This window comes from Polypterus senegalus, chromosome 1, assembly GCF_016835505.1.
Source record: "Polypterus senegalus isolate Bchr_013 chromosome 1, ASM1683550v1, whole genome shotgun sequence".
Classification (NCBI taxonomy): Eukaryota; Metazoa; Chordata; class Cladistia; order Polypteriformes; family Polypteridae; genus Polypterus; species Polypterus senegalus.
This window is the reverse complement of record NC_053154.1, coordinates 197,920,855-197,940,850: the sequence shown is the minus strand read 5'-3', so window position 1 is coordinate 197,940,850 and position 19,996 is coordinate 197,920,855. Positions and strand designations below refer to the sequence as shown.

The 19,996-nt window shown below is 37.0% G+C and overlaps 1 protein-coding gene across 1 annotated transcript in view; it reads right to left on the bottom strand.

Moving 5' to 3' along the window:
* The window catches only part of stk25b (serine/threonine kinase 25b), a 64,640-nt gene that overhangs the window by 40,505 nt on the left and 4,139 nt on the right, over positions 1 to 19,996 (bottom strand). Inside the window, exon 2 of the mRNA XM_039766545.1 lies at positions 1,097 to 1,327. Coding sequence (XP_039622479.1) covers positions 1,097 to 1,327 — 231 coding nt within the window. The remainder of the gene's footprint in view (positions 1 to 1,096; positions 1,328 to 19,996) is intronic.

Below are 19,996 nucleotides of genomic sequence, written 5' to 3'. Positions count from 1 at the left end.
GGAAGATGCTGACTATGTTCTATCACTCTGTGGTAGAGAGTGTGGTGTTTTTTGCAGCTGTGTGTTGGGGCAGTGGGCTGAAGACAGCCGAGGTCAACAGGCTGAACAAACTGATTAAAAAGGCTGGTTCTGTTCTAGGTGTCAGACTGGAGAACCTGGCGGAGGTGTCTGAGAGGAGAATGCTGAAAAAGATTCTCGGTATCATGGACAACCCCTCTCACCCCATGCATGCCACCTTGATGGGTCATCGGAGCACGCATAGCAAAAGACTCATTGCCTCCAAGTGTAGAACCGAACGCCACAGGAAATCTTTTCTACCTGTGGCAATAAGACTGTATAATTCTTCCTCATTCTGTAGGTGATCCTTCCCATCATCACATACACCACTTGCACTAATAATCTGTAATTTATTATATATGTTATAGTTTTTTGTTATATTTGTTTGTTGCTTTGCATAAAAGGAGTTATATAGTTATAATACAAACTATTAGTTATAGTTATAGTTATTTGATATTTTGTTGAGAGTTATGTTGTTACTCTGTTTATTTAGTTATTCTGTTTGCACTAGTACTACTGATCTTCTTAACTCTTTATTACCTTATCTTTATTCCTCTTGTTGGCACTGAGCATGTATATGACAAAAGAATTTCCCTCGGGATAAATAAAGTTCTTATCTATCTATCTCTATGGTCTTCAAGTTAATAAAATGAGGGGTTGTGGGCTACATACAAGTGATGCTGCGATTCCTATATCATTCACTTGTAAACAGCCTAGATGTAATGATGAAAGTTTACACTAAAATATAATATCCACTGTGAAATGTCAATAAAAGTACGCTTCGGTAGTGAGCCACTAATAACAATGGTGTCAATATACAAATATTTATGGACTGCACTGTATAGTCCATTTAACTATTCAGACTAATGTTGAAGTGCTGCAGAGTTCAAAATCAAAAGTGGGCAACCTACATATGAGGACATATTTTAAAATTAAGAATGCTCAATTGTTTTGTTTAGAATTAGCAAATTTCAACTGAATAATACTTGCAAGGGAAAACAATTTGCACTGCTTGAATATCCAAGTCTAAATATAGTACCTTTAGGTAGGAGCCATAGTATTTAGTGACAAAAGGACTGTCACACTGGCTTAGTACAGTGATCTCCTGTTGGATGTCTTCAATCTCATCCTCTGCCTCCTCTAGGTCAATAATTTTGATAGCCACCACCTCCTTAGTACGATTGTCAATTCCTTTATAAACCTCTCCAAAAGAGCCCTTTCCAATCCGCTCCAATTTGGTGAAGTACTCTTCTGGATCAAGTCGGGCATTCTGAAAAGATGAAGCACAACCCAGATATCAGCACAATTATTCAACCAATAATTCAGTTTTTCACAATAAATAACTTTTAATTTCTACAGAAGTAAGCATAATCAGCCCCTGCTTTTCTAAACTTTACAGTAAATTAGCTGCAGTGCTCCTTTACTCAAAGTAATAAGGTAGTTGTGACAACTTTTTTTTTGCAGTGAACTTCTTGTAGTGTGAACAAGGTTAGTTTTATTTACCAGAGAGCAAGTGAAGACTGAATTATTACCCTTTATGTTAAAGAAAGTGGAGTAATAAACCGAGAAAAAGGAATTGGAAAAGTCACCCTGTGCAATTAGACAAATGGCAAGAAAAGCTACTTTAATGCATTCGAACCTTTTTATTTTGTCCTATTATTAAAAAAGGGCACGGTTTGTCTTAGTTTCAACCCACACACTTATGTTAAGTAGGGCAGTTTACATTTTTAATTGGAAACAAAGAGAATAATTTGAAATTGCTGCTTAGTAAACAACAGGCTTGTTAGCTTTACAGCAAAATGTGTCTTTTTACTTGTGAACTTGATTAGCTTGTCAGTCTTGAGTCTTCTTCCAGAGAAGAGCGACTAGGCTGATTCCAGGTCTACAGGGGTTGAATTATGAGGAAAGATTAAAAGAGCTGGGCCTTTACAGTTTAAGCAAAAGAAGATTAAGAGGTGACATGATTGAAGTGTTTAAAATTATGAAGGGAATTAGTACAGTGGATCGAGACTTGTATTTTAAAATGAGCTCATCAAGAACACGGGGACACAGTTGGAAACTTGTTAAGGGTAAATTTCGCACAAACATTAGGAAGTTTTTCTTTACACAAAGAACGATAGACACTTGGAATAAGTTACCAAGTAGTGTGGTAGACAGTAAGACGTTAGGGACTTTCAAAACTCGACTTGATGTTTTCTTGGAGGAAGCAAGTGGATAGGACTGGCGAGCTTTGTTGGGCTGAATGGCCTGTTCTCGTCTAGATTGTTCTAATTGTTCTTGATAAACATCTTATGAACATTTGTTACATTTGCCTTTTTTAAAAAAAAAGAGGTTTACTGTGTTTATTAATTTGTGTGTCTCATACAGTATATGTTTTGGTAAGAAATAAATAATGTATTATTAAAATGTTAAACTATATTTATAATTATACCTCAATAATTATGAATGTCTATACACCTGTATAAATATTGCAAATATATATAACAGAAAAAAGTTGTACAATTAATGATTAAAAACAAGTGCATTAACATTTACATTTAAGCAGTTTTTACATTGCCAATATTAATTAACTGATTGTGTGTGTGTGTACATATGTATATACACACACATTTGTTGACACAAATGGTGAAAACTACTTTTTTTTATTTAATTTTGTTTCATATAATAAGTACATGGCAGAACGAAGTAAACAATATGATACTTAGTAATTATGAAAAGAATTTTATTCCCTTTTATTCCGTATGTATTTTGGATAAATAATTTTGCACATGTTTTATTAGTTAAAGTATGTATTTAAAAAATATTTACTTTTGTATTTTATGGTCACTGAACAATAAGCCAATCGAATTTTATTGTGTTAATAAAAAATGAACAGTTAACACCTGTGGTCTATAGTTTAAATACTGAAAGTTAGCATTTTAATTTGACATAAGGCTTCTATGAAAATGCTTATGCAGAAGCTTAGTGTAAAAAGTTTTTTTTAAGGGGATAAAGAAAAAAAAACTGGAATCAATATCAGCTGATCCAGTAACATTACATCGGTGATCAATATCAGCCTATAATAAACCCGATCAAAAAATCCCTACAATTGAGTGCCTTTCTTTACATAAAAACAACAAATAGAGAGAGAGAGATTTACTGACTGGCAGACACAGATGCCAGCAAATTACTCAAAATGTTGAACGCCAATACACGCTAACAAAACTCACCTGTAAGTGCAGGAGATATAAAACAAAACTGGGAAAAACATTATTTGAGTTACATTATCTTTGAGGCAAAGCTATTCATAAAATGGTTAATTTGTAGAAAAAAAAGTTTGCTAATATTTGATAATATTATTGTAACAAAACAATTTTTAAGAATCTGCAATGAAAATGTGTGTATAGATGTGCATTTGGTGCTGATCTTCAATCTTTAATGTGCTTTGAGAAAATATGGAGAAATAGCAAATATTGTGTTTTCGGTCAAAATATCAGACAGAGCTACTGTTATGCACTAAAGACACTGACACGGACTTCTGCGTCTCTTCAAAGGTCCTTTCCTTTTCTTTATGGTCTTTCTGTTGCCTTCATTTTCTTGACATGACGTTCTACAATTTCAGAAGTTCCACCAAATTCAAAGAATAGGATAGGAGAATTCATTTGGCCTTACTTTGGATAATTAAGAACTCAATTTACCTGTCACTGTGTGAAGGTTGTATTAATTTCCTGATTTGCTTTATTTAAGAAATAAAAAATTAGAGGAAAAGTATAAATACTATCGATCTTTCACACATTTGGGGTGGTATGGGTGCTAACAGACTCAAATTGAAGAAGCCAACTTCAAAGCTTAAGGTATAAAACCTCTCTTTTTTATAAATAAAAAGTAACTACCTTCAACAGGCAAACTGACATATTCCTTAGTATTTCTTTATAATAAGAGCATAGCTACTGTGAATGATGCATTGTGAACTTAAAAATCTGAAGCTTTGGATGAAACTCAAAATTCAAGTGTCTTTCAAGTCAAATATATATAAATATGTATGCCAAATGTGGCAAAACCAAAAGTAGAAATTTAGCTGTTGCTAGTACTGGCTTTAAAAACTTCAAACTTTAAAACCATCATGCTAAAGAGCTGAAATTCACACAAACCTAATCAGCTTTTAAGATTAACGAATGCAGCTTGTCCACAAATTTTTTTTTACTTTAGATGAATATCTTTCTAAACAGACTCAAAACATGTTCTATGAATATCAAAATGTGTTTTTCCATTGAAAACTATACTTTCTCCCAATATGAAATATGGATAATGCTTAAAAAACAATTACTTTTCAATTACAAACTGGGATTCACATTTAAATATCAGACGATGACTGATGAAGAATACTTGGGTCCAAAGGTGATATTTAAATTTACAGTACAAAATAAGTCAGTACCAGTATACCAATATACTGTACATTCTTAATATTGTGTGCTACTAACCAGAGACTTTTCTTATTTGGTTCTGACAGGAACAAGAATATGGCATAAAAAATCTGAAAAGAAGTTTATTTTAATCCATTCTTACACTTGAACAATATAATTTAATACACATTACTGTATATATGAAACTTAAAAATATATATTTTATTAATTTTTAAGCACAGAATTTTCTCTCTGTACTCCCTTTGATCATCAAAACAACCTGCTATTTGATTGCTTATAGCTCAACATGAATTATTCTTCTCAGTTTCTGTGCATGAGACAAGGATGATTTTTATTGTCCAAAAGGCATCTGGTTCCAAACTGAATTTCAGGGAGTTTTAAAAAATTGTAGTGTTATTAGCTGATATTTGTTTCAAAATGAGTAACAATTACCCCTGCATCAATTCAGAAAAATAATGATTACAGAGGCTGGTGCAAGGATATGCAAAAGAGAATATTCCAGACAGTCATGAGCAATTTTTGTGTTGCATATCATTGCAACCCTTCCACAGAGGATGCCATATCCCTTGCATTTTATACCATCCTGGCACATTTGGATAATAAAAGATGCTAAGTCAGAGTCCACTAGAACAGAAATAAAAACATTCTGCACATAATGCAGGACAGGTACATTCCAAGTAACTATAGGCCAGTAGGCTTAATGTACATCACAGGTGAATTATTAAGGAAAAGACTGAGCAACACGTGCCAAGTACAAAATTTTTACTGAACAGACAGCATGGGTTCAGATGAGGAAGATCATGTTTTACTTACATGCTGGAATTCTATGAGGAAGCAACCAATAGATAAAAATCAAAGTGTAGCATATCATCTTATTTATCTTTACTTTCAGAAAGCATTTGATAAGATCCTACATGAGAGGTTGAGCAACAGTCTAAAACAGGTAGGAGTTAAGGGTGATGTTTGTAGATGCAAGGAACCTTATCATAATTGGGTGAAGTTAAGAGTGGTTGTCCCAAAGGGGGGGTCAGTGCTAGGGTGGCTACTATTTTTAATATACTGTGTGTGTGTGTATATATATATATATATATATATATATATATATATATAGTCGCAGGTGACTGGGTGTGGTCAGCAATCAGCCACCTACTTAAAGAGCCGCCGCCCTGTAATCAAGGCTGGAGTCGGGTGAGGAGGAAGACAAGGTCGAGGCAGAGGAGGCGAGGAGAGGCCCGTGTGTTGTGTGTGTGTGTGAAGAAAGTGACTATTGAAAGCCTAGACTTTGGAGTGGCTATTGAGAGCCTAGACTTTGGGGGGTTTGGTGGCGGTGCACTTGACTTTGTATATAATTGTGTAAATAAATGCGGGTGATGGAGCAAATGGTGCCTGCCTGTGTGTGTCCGGGCCGTATATATACATACAGTGGGATGCAAAAGTTTGGGCAACCTTGTTAATAGTCATTATTTTCCTGTATAAATCGTTGGTTGTTACGATAAAAAATGTCAGTTAAATATATCATATAGGAGACACAAACAGTGATATTTGAGAAGTGAAATGAAGTTTATTGGATTTACAGAAAGTGTGCAATAATTGTTCAAACAAAATCAGGCAGGTGCATAAATTTGGGCACCGTTGTCATTTTATTGATTCCAAAACTTTTAGAACTAATTATTGGAACTCAAATTGGCTTGGTAAGCTCAGTGACCCTGACCTACATACACAGATGAATCCTATAATGAGAAAGAGTATTTAAGGGGGTCAATTGTAAGTTTCCCTCCTCCTTTAATTTTCTCTGAAGAGTAGCAACATGGGGTCACAAAACAACTCTCAAATGACCTGAAGACAAAGATTGTTCACCATCATGGTTTAGGGGAAGGATACAGAAAGCTGTCCCAGAGATTTAAGCTGTCTGTTTCCACAGTTAGGAACATATTGAGGAAATGGAAGACCACAGGCTCAGTTCAAGTTAAGGCTCAAGTGGCAGACCAAGAAAGATTTGGATAGACAGAAGCGGCGAATGGTGAGAACAGTCAGAGTCAACCCACAGACCAGCACCAAGACCTACAACATCATCTTGCAGCAGATGGAGTCACTGTGCATCGTTCAACCATTGGCACTTTACACAAGGAGATGCTGTATGCGAGAGTGATGCAGAGGAAGCCTTTTCTCCGCCCACAGCACAAACAGAGCAGCTTGAGGTATGCTCAAGCACATTTGGACAAGCCAGCTTCATTTTGGAATAAGGTGCTGTGGACTGATGAAACTAAAATTGAGTTATTTGGGCATAACAAGGGCGTTATGCATGGAGGAAAAAGAACACAGCATTCCAAGAAAAACAGCTGCTACCTACAGTAAAATATGGTGGTGGTTCCATCATGCTGTGGGGCTGTGTGGCCAGTGCAGGGACTGGGAATCTTGTCAAAGTTGAGGGGCGCATGGATTCCACTCAGTATCAGCAGATTCTGGAGACCAATGTCCAGGAATCAGTGACAAAGCTGAAGCTGCGCCGGGGCTGGATCTTTCAACAAGACAACGACCCGAAACACTGCTCAAAATCCACTAAGGCATTCATGCAGAGGAACAAGTACAACGTTCTGGAATGGCCATCTCAGTCCCCAGACCTGAATATAATTGAAAATCTGTGGTGTGAGTTAAAGAGAGCTGTCCATGCTCTGAAACCATCAAACTTGAATGAACTAGAGATGTTCTGTAAAGAGGAATGGTCCAAAATACCTTCAACCACAATCCAGACTCTCATTGGAACCTACAGGAAGCGTTTAGAGGCTGTAATTTCTGCAAAAGGCAGATCTACTAAATATTGATTTCATTTCTTTTTTGTGGTGCCCAAATTTATGCACCTGCCTGATTTTGTTTGAACAATTATTGCACACTTTCTGTAAATCCAATAAACTTCATTTCACTTCTCAAATATCACTGTGTGTGTCTCCTATATGATATATTTAACTGACATTTTTTATCGTAACCACCAACGATTTATACAGGAAAATAATGACTATTAACAAGGTTGCCCAAACTTTTGCATCCCACTGTGTATGTGTGTGTGTATATATTATTTGGATAGGAATATAAATAACAAGCTTTAAGTTTGCAGATGACATTCATCTAGGAGGATTAGCAGATAATTCAGAATCAATTGAATTACTACAAAGGGACTTTGACAGCATACAAGTTATACAACTTATACATGAGCATATATAGTATATAGTTTGTTCTAACAGTCAATGTAAAAAGAAATACTACCCATTAGTATTCCCAACTATTAGAAACATCCAATTGCCAATGCACTTCGGACAAATTAGGAAAATTGTACCCATGTTTGTCAGGAGACACCCTGTAAAATTGTTTTGATGCAAGATCAATATTTTTCAAGATACAGCTAGTTTACCGAGCCAGCAGAGGGTCTTGTCAATTTTATCCAGCCTCAATTTTTCATCAAATTTCACAAGTCCATAGCTCAAGACGTAAACCACTGAGCAGGCTCAGGCTTTGCACTTTGGTACGTCAATTGGTATAGTATGTGACAAAGTTAAAACATTTGGCCCAGATGACTCTGCATGGTCAAAGCAGCCCTTTGAAATTGACCACAATTTGTTTCGGCTTAGCAATGTTTAGGCCTTAGAAACAAGCTGTGTTTAAGGCCTCAGAAACACATTTGCAACCAAAACAGAATTTTGATTTTTTTTTCCTTATTCAAATACTTAAAAAGGAAGACTGTGAGATTGAGTTTAGGGAGAAGGTGAGACAGGCACTGGGTGGCAGTGAAGAGTTACCAGACAGCTGGGAAACTACAGCAGATGTAATAAGGGTAACAGCAAGAAGGGTGCTTGGCGTGACATCTGGAAAGAGGAAGGAGGAAATGGAAACCTGGTGGTGGAATGAGGGAATACAGGAGAGTATACAGAGGAAGAGGATGGCAAAGAAGAAGTGGGATTGTCAGAGAGATGCAGAAAGTAGACAAGAGTACAAGAAGATAAGGTGCAAGGTGAAGAGAGAGGTGGTGAAGGCTAAAGAAAAGGCATATGATGAGTTGTATAAAGATTGGACACTCAGGAGGGAGAAAAGGACCTGTACTGAATGGCTAGACAGAGTAACCAAGCTGGGAAAGATGTGCAGCAGGTTAAGGTGAAAAAGGATAAAGATGGAAACATACTCACAAGGGAGGAGAGTGTGTTGAGCAGATGGAAAGAGTACTTTGAGAGGCTGATGAATGAAGAGAACGAGAGAGAGAAGAGGTTGGATGATGTGGAGATAGTGAATCAGGAAATGCAATGGATTAGCAAGGAGGAAGTAAGGACAGCTATGAAGAGGATGAAAAATGGAAAGGCCATTGGTCCAGATGACATACCTATGGAAGCATGGAGGTGTTTAGGAGAGATGGCAGTGGAGTTTATAAATCAGATTGTTTAATGGAATCTTGGAAAGTGAGAGGATGCCTGAGGAGTGGAGAAGAACTGTACTGGTGCCGATATTTAAGAATAAGGGGGATGTGCAGGATTGCATTAACTACAGGGGAATAACATTGATGAGCCACAGCATGATGTTATGGGAAAGAGTAGTAGAAGCTAGGTTAAGAAGTGAGGTGATGATTAGTGAGCAGCAGTATGGTTTCATGCCAAGAAAGAGCACCACAGATGCAATGTTTGCTCTGAGGATGTTGATGGAGAAGTTTAGAGAAGGCCAGAAGGAGTTGCATTGCATGCTTGTGGACCTGGAGAAAGCATATGACAGGGTGCCTCAAGAGGAGCTGTGATATTGTATGAAGAAGTCAGGAGTGGCAGAGAAGTACATAAGAGTTGTACACATTCAATTAATTGGTATTGGCAATTAAACATTGCTTAAATGTAAATATACCTGCACTTATAGGTTTTAATTATTTTCAATCATTAATTGCAATGCAGCTTTTTCTACTATTAAAGTACACATTTACTATGTTTATACAGGTATGTTTTTCTTCAGTGTATCAGCTAGACGGTCATAATTTTTCAGGTCTAATTATAAAAATGGATTACCATTTTAATAATGTAGTAGGTGTTTTTTATCAATACTTACACTAACTGACATACAGAAAGATACAATAAATACAAGTCTTTAAAATTGACATAAATGCATCAAATTTTCGTAAGTTGTTTATCTAGACTAACATGCTTAACAGGTTTATAAGTAAAAGGTTGTTACTCTAACAAGACTATTGTTAATTAAGTGGCAATTTCAAATTCGTCTTTATCTTTTCCTTTTTCAGTTGAAAAGCTGAGGCATTTAAAACAATCTTATAGTCCAAATTTAAATGGTATCCATTTTAATTAAAGCAAAAAATATAAAGGTCTGACTTTATTAAAGTAGCTTTTCTTGCCACTTGTTTAACTGCACATGATGACTTTCAAATTCTTTTTTTCTCAGTGTATTACTTAACTTTCTTTAACATAAAGGATAATATTCCAATCATCTCTGCCCTCTTTTAAACCAAACCCTAAAACACCCTTGACTTGCTTTGTTTACAATACAGGAGGTTCACTGCAATGAAAAAAAAAAAGCATCCAGGCTTAATTACCATAATGCTTCACTTAAAGGAGCACTGTAACTATATTACTGTGAAGCCTTGAAAAGTAGGGGTTGAAAAGACCTTTATTGTGATCAGCCAATTTACCAATCGAGTAAATTGACGAGTCTTCTTTAGTGAAAACTGGGCAATTTAGATTGCCAGCAAACCATCAGAGCATCTCCTTTCATCCCAAGTGGAGCCTACATACTGAGCCTTTACTATATTGTATTTACAATATGTACAGACTACAAGTTTAGACTGTGTGGTTCAAGGTTTATTTTATTATATACAGCATTTCTCCTATGACAGTTATCTATGGTGTTTCTTTATTTTTGTTCCTGTTTAAAATCCAGCATTCTGTATGCCAAAATCACTTTTACTTTGCACTATACACAATACTATCCCTTTAAGGTTCTTTAAATATACTTTAAATATAAAGAGAGAAATATAATGGCAGTATGGACAGTACTTTCTTCCTAATGTTGGGATATTAAGATGCATACTAAGGCTTTCTTAAAGAAAATATTTTTTTTGTTTGGTGCACAAAGAAACATATTACTGCTGTGGTCATACCACAAACAGTTGCTCAGGTAAGAAACAGATGGATGTCAAATCAATCATTACCATTGGCTTCACCACACTTCAGGATATTAAGTTATATCAACAATAATATGCATGCAAAATTTCATTAATTTTTGCCACATTAGGGAGATGCATGCTTCAAATCAAGCACCCCCAAAACATTACCACCACTCTGGCAGTTGGAATTTTTGAAATGCCATGTAGCCTGGATTGTAGCATCCTTAACGATACATTTTTTTCTCAAAAAAAGCGTGGCATTTTTTGCCTTGAAAAATTACTTACAAATAACTCTGATCTTTCTACTGTAAAATGTGCAAAACACTAAAAGTACAAAGTCAGAAGTGCAAAAAGTATAATGATTACACAAATAATAATAATAATAATAATGAATAATAATAAAAATACAGTGGAACCTCGGTTCATGACCATAATTCGTTCCAAAACTCTGGTCGCAAACTGATTTGTTCGTGAACCGAAGTAATTTCCCCCATAGGATTGTATGTAAATACAATTAACCCGTTCCAGACAGTATGAACTGTTTAAGCACAAATATAGTTAATTACACCATAGAATGCACAGTGGAATAGTAAACTAAATGTAAAAACAACAATAACACTGAGAAAATCTTGAACAACAGAAAGAATTAACAATGCAAGAGGCTACGAACCACTCGCTAAAAACACTTTTTTAAAATGAGTTTTAAGCACAGGGAAAAAATGAACATTTGAAAAATCTTTAATTTAATAAACCACCAAGAAAAGTAACATTGCAACAATACACGCTATGAACCGATCACTATAAACAGTAGTGGAGGTTAAAATCCAATAGAAAAAAAGTCTTCATTAAATACAACAAGGTTAAAACAATGCTCGGATCTGTCTCTTTAAAAACAAGCCTTATGCGTCCAGCCGTCTCTCTCTCGTGTGTGTGTTTGTGTGTCTGTGTCTCTCTCTCTCTCTGCACAGGGAACGCACAGGGGGAGACTGAACATGTGTGGAAATCATCGGCGCGCACAAACCGAAAGGGAAACTGACTTGTTTGTATACCGAGTCTGTGGTCGTGAACAGATGCAAAAGTTTGGCAAACTTTTTGGTCGTAAACCGGTTTGTACTTGTACCAAGATGTTCGTGAACCGAGGTTCCTGTACTGCTAGTACAGTGCATCCAGAAAGTATTCACAGCGTATCACTTTTTCCACATTTTGTTATGTTACAGCCTTATTCCATAATGGATTAAATTCATTTTGTTCCTCAGAATTATACACACACAACACCCCATAATGACAACATGAAAAAAGTTTACTTGAGGTTTTTGCAAATTTATTAAAAATAAAAAAACTGAGAAATCACATGTACATAAGTATTCACAACCTTTTCTCAATACTTAGTCGATGCACCTTTGGCAGCAATTACAACCTCAAGTCTTTTTGAATACGATGCCACAAGCTTGGCACACCTATCCTTGGCCAGTTTCGCCCATTCCTTTTTGCAGCACCTCTCAAGCTCCATCAGGTTGGATGGAAAGCGTTGATGCACAGCTATTTTAAGATCTCTCCAGAGATGTTCAATTGGATTCAAGTCTGGGCTCAGGTTGGGCCACTCAAGGACATTCACAGAGTTGTCCTGAAGACACTCCTTTGATATCTTGGCTGTGTGCTTAGGGTCGTTGTCCTGCTGAAAGATGAACCGTCTCCTCAGTCTGAGGTCAAAAGCGCTCTGGAGCAAGTTTTTATCCAGGATGTCTCTGTACATTGCTGCAGTCATCTTTCCCTTTATCCTGACTAGTCTCCCAGTTCCTGCCACTGAAAAACATTCCCACAGCATGATGCTGCCACCACCATGCTTCACTGTAGGGATGGTATTGGCCTGGTGATGAGCAGTGCCTGGTTTCCCCCAAACGTGACGCCTGGCATTCACAACAAAGTGTTCAATCTTTGTCTCATCAGACCAGAGAATTTTGTTTCTCATGGTCTGAGAGTCCTTCAGGTGCCTTTTGGCAAACTCCAGGCGGGCTGCCATGTGCCTTTTACTAAGGAGTGGCATCCATTTGGCCACACTACCATACAGGCCTAATTGCTGGATTGCTGCAGAGATGGTTGTTCTTCTGGAAGGTTCTCCTCTCTCCACATGGTCATCTCCCTGACTAAGGCTCTTCTCCCCCAATCGCTCAGTTTAGATGGCCGGCCAGCTCTAGGAAGAGTCCTGGTGGTTTCAAACTTCTTCCACTTACGGATGATGGGAGGCCACTGTGCTCATTGGGACCTTCAAAGCAGCAGAAATTTTTCTGTAACCTTCCCCAGATTTGTGCCTCGAGACAATCCTGTCTCGGAGGTCTACAGACAATTCCTTTGACTTCATGCTTGGTTTATGTTCTGACATGAACTGTCAACTGTGGGATCTTATATAGACAGGTGTGTGCCTTTCCAAATCATGTCCAATCAACTGAATTTACCACAGGTGGACTCCAGTTAAGCTGCAGAAACATCTCAAGGATGATCAGGGGAAACAGGATGCACCTGAGCTCAATTTCGAGCTTCATGGCTGTGAATTTTTTTTTATTTTTAATACATTTGCAAAAATCTCAATTAAGCTTTTTTCACGTTGTCATTATGGGGTGTTGTGTGTAGAATTCTGAGAAAAAAAAATGAATTTAATCCATTTTGGAATAAGGCTGTAACATAAAATGTGGAAAAAGTGATGCACTGCACCATGTATACTGTCAACATGTGTTGTTTGTGTGGCATATCTTGAACCACAGTGAAATGCACAATCCAGTGTCACAGTCTGGACAATAGTAGTGCGATTTCTTGCAGATTTTCTTTCCAGAATGATCAGTTCTTGAATAGCACACTGAACATGTGCGAGTGACATGAGAGTCACTTTTGGATTAATCAGAATGACTTTCGATTTCACTGTCCATTTCAATTTTACTGCCTGAAGACAAATTCACTGCTCATATCACTGTCAGGAGTGTGCAACACCTGGGCTGCTGAAAAACATTTCTTACAAGATGCCATTATGAGGCTAGGAGAAGACGTGTCTGCACCATTGCCTGGGTAACACTCAAGCCAGTCACTTATGCAAGAAACACCTTCATATTTTCCAGAACAACATTGGCATTATTTCTGTTGGCACTTTCACTACCTGAGTATTCCTTGGGTCTAATGCTTAAGCATAATGGGTCTATACAGCTGCCTGAGTAATGTTTAGGACTAATGCTTTTAGCACTGTTTTTACAGGCCAAGTGACACTCGGGTCCAACGCTAAGGAGGTTAACTTTATTATAAATGCAAAGTTTGATTAACATCAATACAACTATTTTTTTTAACAATGCACAGATTTTGGGTCCCAAATTTTACAACCAATATTGATATTCAATATATTATCAACATTTTTTTAAAAACTGAAGATAAGCACCATATAAAACAGGTATATATACATTTTTTGCACAGAGTACAAAACCTGGAATTTTTCTAGCAATATTATGAAGTGTTAGCAAAACACACAGTTTTGGTTTCCTCAAAATGTAATAATTTCATGAATAGTTGTGCCTCAACTTTTTTTCCAATCATTTTTGCATTTTATCTCCTCTACTTATATAGTAATCCCTCGCTATATCGCGTGTCGACTTTCGCGGCTTCACTCTATCGCGGATTTTATATGTAAGCATAATTAAATATATAACGCAGATTTTTCGCTGATTCACGGTTTCTGCAGACAAAGTGTCTTTTTACTTCCTGTACATGCTTCCTCAATTGGTTTGCCCAGTTGATTTCATACAAGGGACGCTATTGGCGGATGACTGAGAAACTAACCAATCAGAGCACGCAGTTAAGTTCCTGTGTGCTGAATGCAGTGTTAACCAGGAAGTCTTGTCTCGCTCATTCAGCATCAACGTGTTTCGCTGTGTAAAGAGTTAACTTTTGTGCTCTTTTGTGTTTATCTTTGCGCATAGTCAAGTTCATAATGGCTCCAAAACGATCTGCTCCTGCTACTGCTTCCGGGGCCGTGCCCAAGCGCCAACGGAAGATGTTAGCGATTGCCGAAAAGGTAAACGTTTTGCATTTGTTGAAGGAAAGGAAAAGCTACACCGCTGTAGGACGCTATTACAGCATCAATGAGGCTACGATTCTTTTTATTTAAAAAGTAGGAAAGGAATATAAGATCTCGACGCAGTGTCCTTTTAACCAGGGTGCAAAACGAGTTGTAAGTGGATGTAATAAGGCAGTAGTCTGGATGGAATCTGCTTTAGGGACTTGGATTGAAGACTGCCAGAAGAAGAACAACGGCAGTGCTACACAATCACCTGGGGCCTCATGTATAAACGGTGCGTACACACAGAAAGGTTGAGTAAGAACTTTTCCACGTTCAAATCGCGATGTATAAAACCTACACTTGGCGTAAAGCCACGCACTTTTCCACGGTACCTCATGCCTTGTCGTACGCAAGTTCTCCGCTCGGTTTTGCAAACTGGCGGCACCCAGCGTCAAAGCAATGGTACTGTTCTTGTGTGATTACTCATTATTTTTATGACGCTGCTTTATAAATACACAGAAACTAACCTCATATTGTTTATTAGTGTAATGCATCTGATTGTAATTAACTCGTAACAATATAATGGTCCAGGGAACAGCCATAGTATTCCAAATACCATAACTGCTCTCACTTCTCCTTCTTCTTCTTCTTTCAGCTCCTCCCGTTAGGAGTTGCCACAGCGGATCATCTTTTTCCATATTACTCTCACTGCACGACTCAGAGTATTTATATAACTGTATCTGAGTGTGAATCACAGCAGCAGCTGATTTTAAATATTTATATCACTGTATCTGAGTGTGAATCACAGCAGCAGCTGATCGGAAAGAGAATTATCGGTATACAGCTTTAAGGACACGCTGTCTCAGCCACTGCAAAGCGTTTAAAGCCTTTCCTGTACAGACCTCAGCGGTTCAGAAACAGTTTAATCCCAAGAACTTTAAATGCACTCAATCAATTGCTCCTTGTAGAACGGTTTGTACTTATAAGTACAATCACCCCACTGTAAACTTGCACTACAGTTATAATATCTCACAACCTGAGCCACTTTATAAAGCGCGTATTTACACATGATGACGATATCATTTTTAAGGTGAAATGCAGCAAAATATGTTTGTTAAATTATACACATAAAACTTTAACTTCATTTAAATAATCTATATTCTTCACTGGGAGTGTCGTGAAGGATAGAATAATTAAACATGTACTACGAAGATATTTCAATGTTCTTTAAACGTTTTGAAGAATCGGCTAAGCTTACAGATGGCTTAACGCGTCTATTACAGAGCTGATTGTGTGCGATCGGTTACTTGGGAAAGAAAAGCAAGGACTCTTGGGCGCTACGCCAATATATATTGAATATAAAACAGAAAGAGAAAATAACAACACAGCTAAAAACGCAGCGACAAATTTCGACAAAAGATAAATGCTTGTCATGAGCACGAGGCTCATGAAACACATGTTTAATAATGTGCTTTAGCTCCTATCATCATGAAAATGACATCATGTATACATCTCAGTATTTTAGTTATTCAGAGAGCTGTAATATCACAAATGTAATGGACTCTGTGTCCAGTTGGAGGAAGAGAGCCAGTTTAAGAAGCAAGTAGTGATTCACACACATAGATCACATACGAGTAGAAGATCAAATACAAAACAAAGCATTTAACGTGCTACTTTAATTACGATGTGATTTGAGAAACTGGTTAATTAAACGATTTTAAGATGAAGTTTATAATGTTCTACTAAATGACAAAATAAACTACGTGATTAAAGTGGAAATGTCGAGATTGAAGTTGACATTTAGTGCTTTTTCCCCACCGTTTGCCTTTTTCTCTGTACCTAATAAACTTTCATATGACACTCAGGCGGTGGGCTACAACTCTTCTTTTCATGGCAACTTTGATATGTGACTTCTTTTTTATTTCCGGCACTGTGCGATTTTGTGAATGTGAGCTTTCAAGTATCTCCAACACGCTATGTCACTCGATCAACTTCATTTTGTTGATTACACCACGGTTTATTTGAACAAATAGTATGTTTTTCCTTTGCCTCCACTTGGTATTCGCTGAAATTCTTATATTTTCCCAGTGCTTTTCCAATTGTCTTTTCACAGAAGGCTGCACTTAAGGGCGATTTATATTGATTTGCATATTCAAATAGGCGTAATTCTGGGAGGATTTGGGCGTTACATAATGCGCGTGCGGCGTTAGTTTTCACGCTGATCGGGATTTATGTAGCGGAAGAACGTGGAAGTTAGATGCGCACAGATTCCTGCATCTGGATTTTTCTGTGCGTAAACACATTTCGGCTTTTGTGCTTATGCCATGTTATAGTGCGAGTTCTACGCACGGCATTATACATGAGGCCCCTGAAGTGGCTCTTTTAGAAGGGCTGTAACGCTCTCCTTTGTTGTGCAGTTAGATTACACTCATTGTTATCGGACAAGTCGTTGTGTCATTGTTGGTGAGTAACCATAATTCATTTTCTACTTACATTACTTAGTACATGTACGTACGTTTAGTGTCACTGTACACACATTTACTGTATACTATTTTTTTTGCATTGTACGTATTTATTGCTGGTGGCCTGTCTATCGTAATGGTTGTAACATATGTGATATCGGAGACACTCGATATCTTTAAAATAATATTTAGGTTTTACTGTATATAAACAGTGAGTTTATATACATAATTTCAATGAATCTTACCTAATATCTAACAGAATACAAAGGGATTATGCTGTATAACTCTGCGGGGAATATTTATAAACAGTGTGGGAGAGTTTATAAGGGCTTAAAATATATAAAAATAACCATACAAACATATGGTTTCTACTTCGCGGATTTTCACCTATCGCGGGGGGGTCTGGAACGCAACCCCCGTGATCGAGGATGAATTACTGTATTTGAGTTCCTATGGTATGTACTAAGGTCAACACCTTGCCTGTTTTATTTGCATCTGTCAGTCAGTATACACCTCTCTCTCTCTGCTTGACTTTTATAAAAGGAAAGACAAAGCTCTTGATTCATTACATATGTACAGAAGCATATCAGGGCCACAGAGAAGAAAAAAAATAGTGACAAAAAGGAAAGAAAAAAGTCAATATCAAGATTAAAGTCAAAATATTCATTATACTCTTGTTGTTTATGCTGTAATTAGAGACAAAATTTAAAGTGTCTTTGATCAATGACACTTTAAATCTCATAGTATTTTGTCATTAAATAAAGAAACCATATTAAAATAGATGTTTAATTTACTAGAGTTTCTCAAACTCCATTGTAACTGAAGTAGCACATTAAATGCTTTGTATCTAAGTGCTCCCCGAGCCAGTCATTACCGCTATGTGCTTCTTAAACAGACTTCCTCTTGCGCTGAGAGGAGCCACAGACAGAAATCATCACACAAAATACATTAACTTAATTATATTACAGCTCTCTGAACATTTAGAATCGTAAGATTTATACTTCGTCATTTTCATGAAGAAATGCATTAAAACATGTATATTACATTTTACAAATAAATTGTTAACTAAATAATTTATACTATTAATAATTACAAATATGGGGGCACATTGGCGCAGCAGTAGTGCAGCTACCTTGCAGTAAGGGGGTCATGTCCCAGGTGTTCCCTGCCAGGAGTTTGTATGTTTTCCTGGTGGGTTTCCTTGGTATGCTTCAGTTTCCTTCCAAAGGCATACAGGTTAGGGGCTTTGGGGATGCTTAATTGACCCTAGTGAATGTGTGTGCTTGTATTCACCTTGCTATGAGCTAGGGCCGCGACCAGGTACTGTTCCTGCCACACACCGATATTTGCTGGAACAAGAGCGACATTGGATGGATAGATGGATGGTTTAAAAAAAAATAAAACATTTATGGTAAATAGAGCTGGTGAAGTGATGATAAACTAAGCCATTCTACTCATCAATTGTACTTTATCATGAATGGGCAGGGCTTATGCTCTTTACTTCTAATTTTACGCTGGCAACACTTTGCAATCAAAATATTCAGCAAAGTTTTTTCTACCGACACAATCTCCCTATTTCTATAAGAAAATATCAGCAAGATCCTCTTCTAACTTGTTTTTGCAACAAGCATTCTACTGAAAATACTCCACTTTCAATTACCAATGCTCTTAGCACTGCTCAGTTTACTTCTTCCTTAGCTGTCCCTTATCCTTCTTGACCTTTGTTCAGTGTGTGATATTGTGAACCACTCCTTGCTTAAATGTTCTTCCATAAGTGTGGAATCAACATTTTTGCAATACACTGGCTGAAGTCATGTATTTCCAGTTGAGTCTTTTAACTTTCTATCTTCTTCTCAAAAACTCTCCATTGATGTTACTCAAAGATTTGTGCTGGATCCTCCTCTTTTCCATTTCTCTATATGCACTCCCTGGGTACTCTTGTTTCTTTTTATGGCTTTCCCTTCCCCTCTTTGATAAATGACACATAGACCTTCATTTAATTTCCTTCTGTCATTCTACAGATGTTAGCCCAGATCTCCCACTGCCTCGTTGCCATCATGTTATGGAGAGATAAATTAATCTAACCTTAACATCTCCAAGCCTTATATTCTGTACTTCCCTTCTACTTCTCCTTCCACATGTTTCTCTATATTTTGTCTTTGATAATTTCAATTTGCAATTACAGACTACTGTGAGTAATCTTGATGTGACAGTATAGGATTTGCTATCATTCAGTCAAAACATTTCTTCAGTGACTCTCCTGATTTTAATTTCTTCACAATATTCACAAGATTTGACATCTCCTTATCAACTGTGCCACTCATCTCCTTGTTCAAGCCATTCTTCTTTTTTGGTTGGACTACTGCAACTCTGCCCTGGCAGGGCTCCCAGAAAATGCTCTCTTCATCACATAATATTCCACTGCTTTGCTCCCTTAAAGGATATCTTTAGAATTTTTCAAGCATAAGTAATTTCTTCAGAAACATGGTATATATGCATATGCCACATAAAATTGTATTCTCAATTTAAGTGCTTGCTATAAATTAAAAAAATTGTAAATATCTTCCCCACACTGCCACTTTACAATGGGGCACAGAGGAAAAGCTTTAAAATTTATCAAATACAACAATTTACATCATCGATCCATATCTTATGTGTTACTGGTCCAAATTTGAAACAAAAAAAGGATCTGGAAATAATAATTTTATCACATATTCCTGGTACTATTTTTTTCACGGTAAGGATACGTTTTCCTTTTGCTTGTGTAAGTTCTCACATAAATATGGAAACAGATATAAACAAAACCAAACACACAGCACAAAAACTTTACTGTGATTTGGTTTTTTGAGAGGAAATCCTCCCCCAGGTGGGTGAAAGGTTGTTATACAGGAAGACTTAA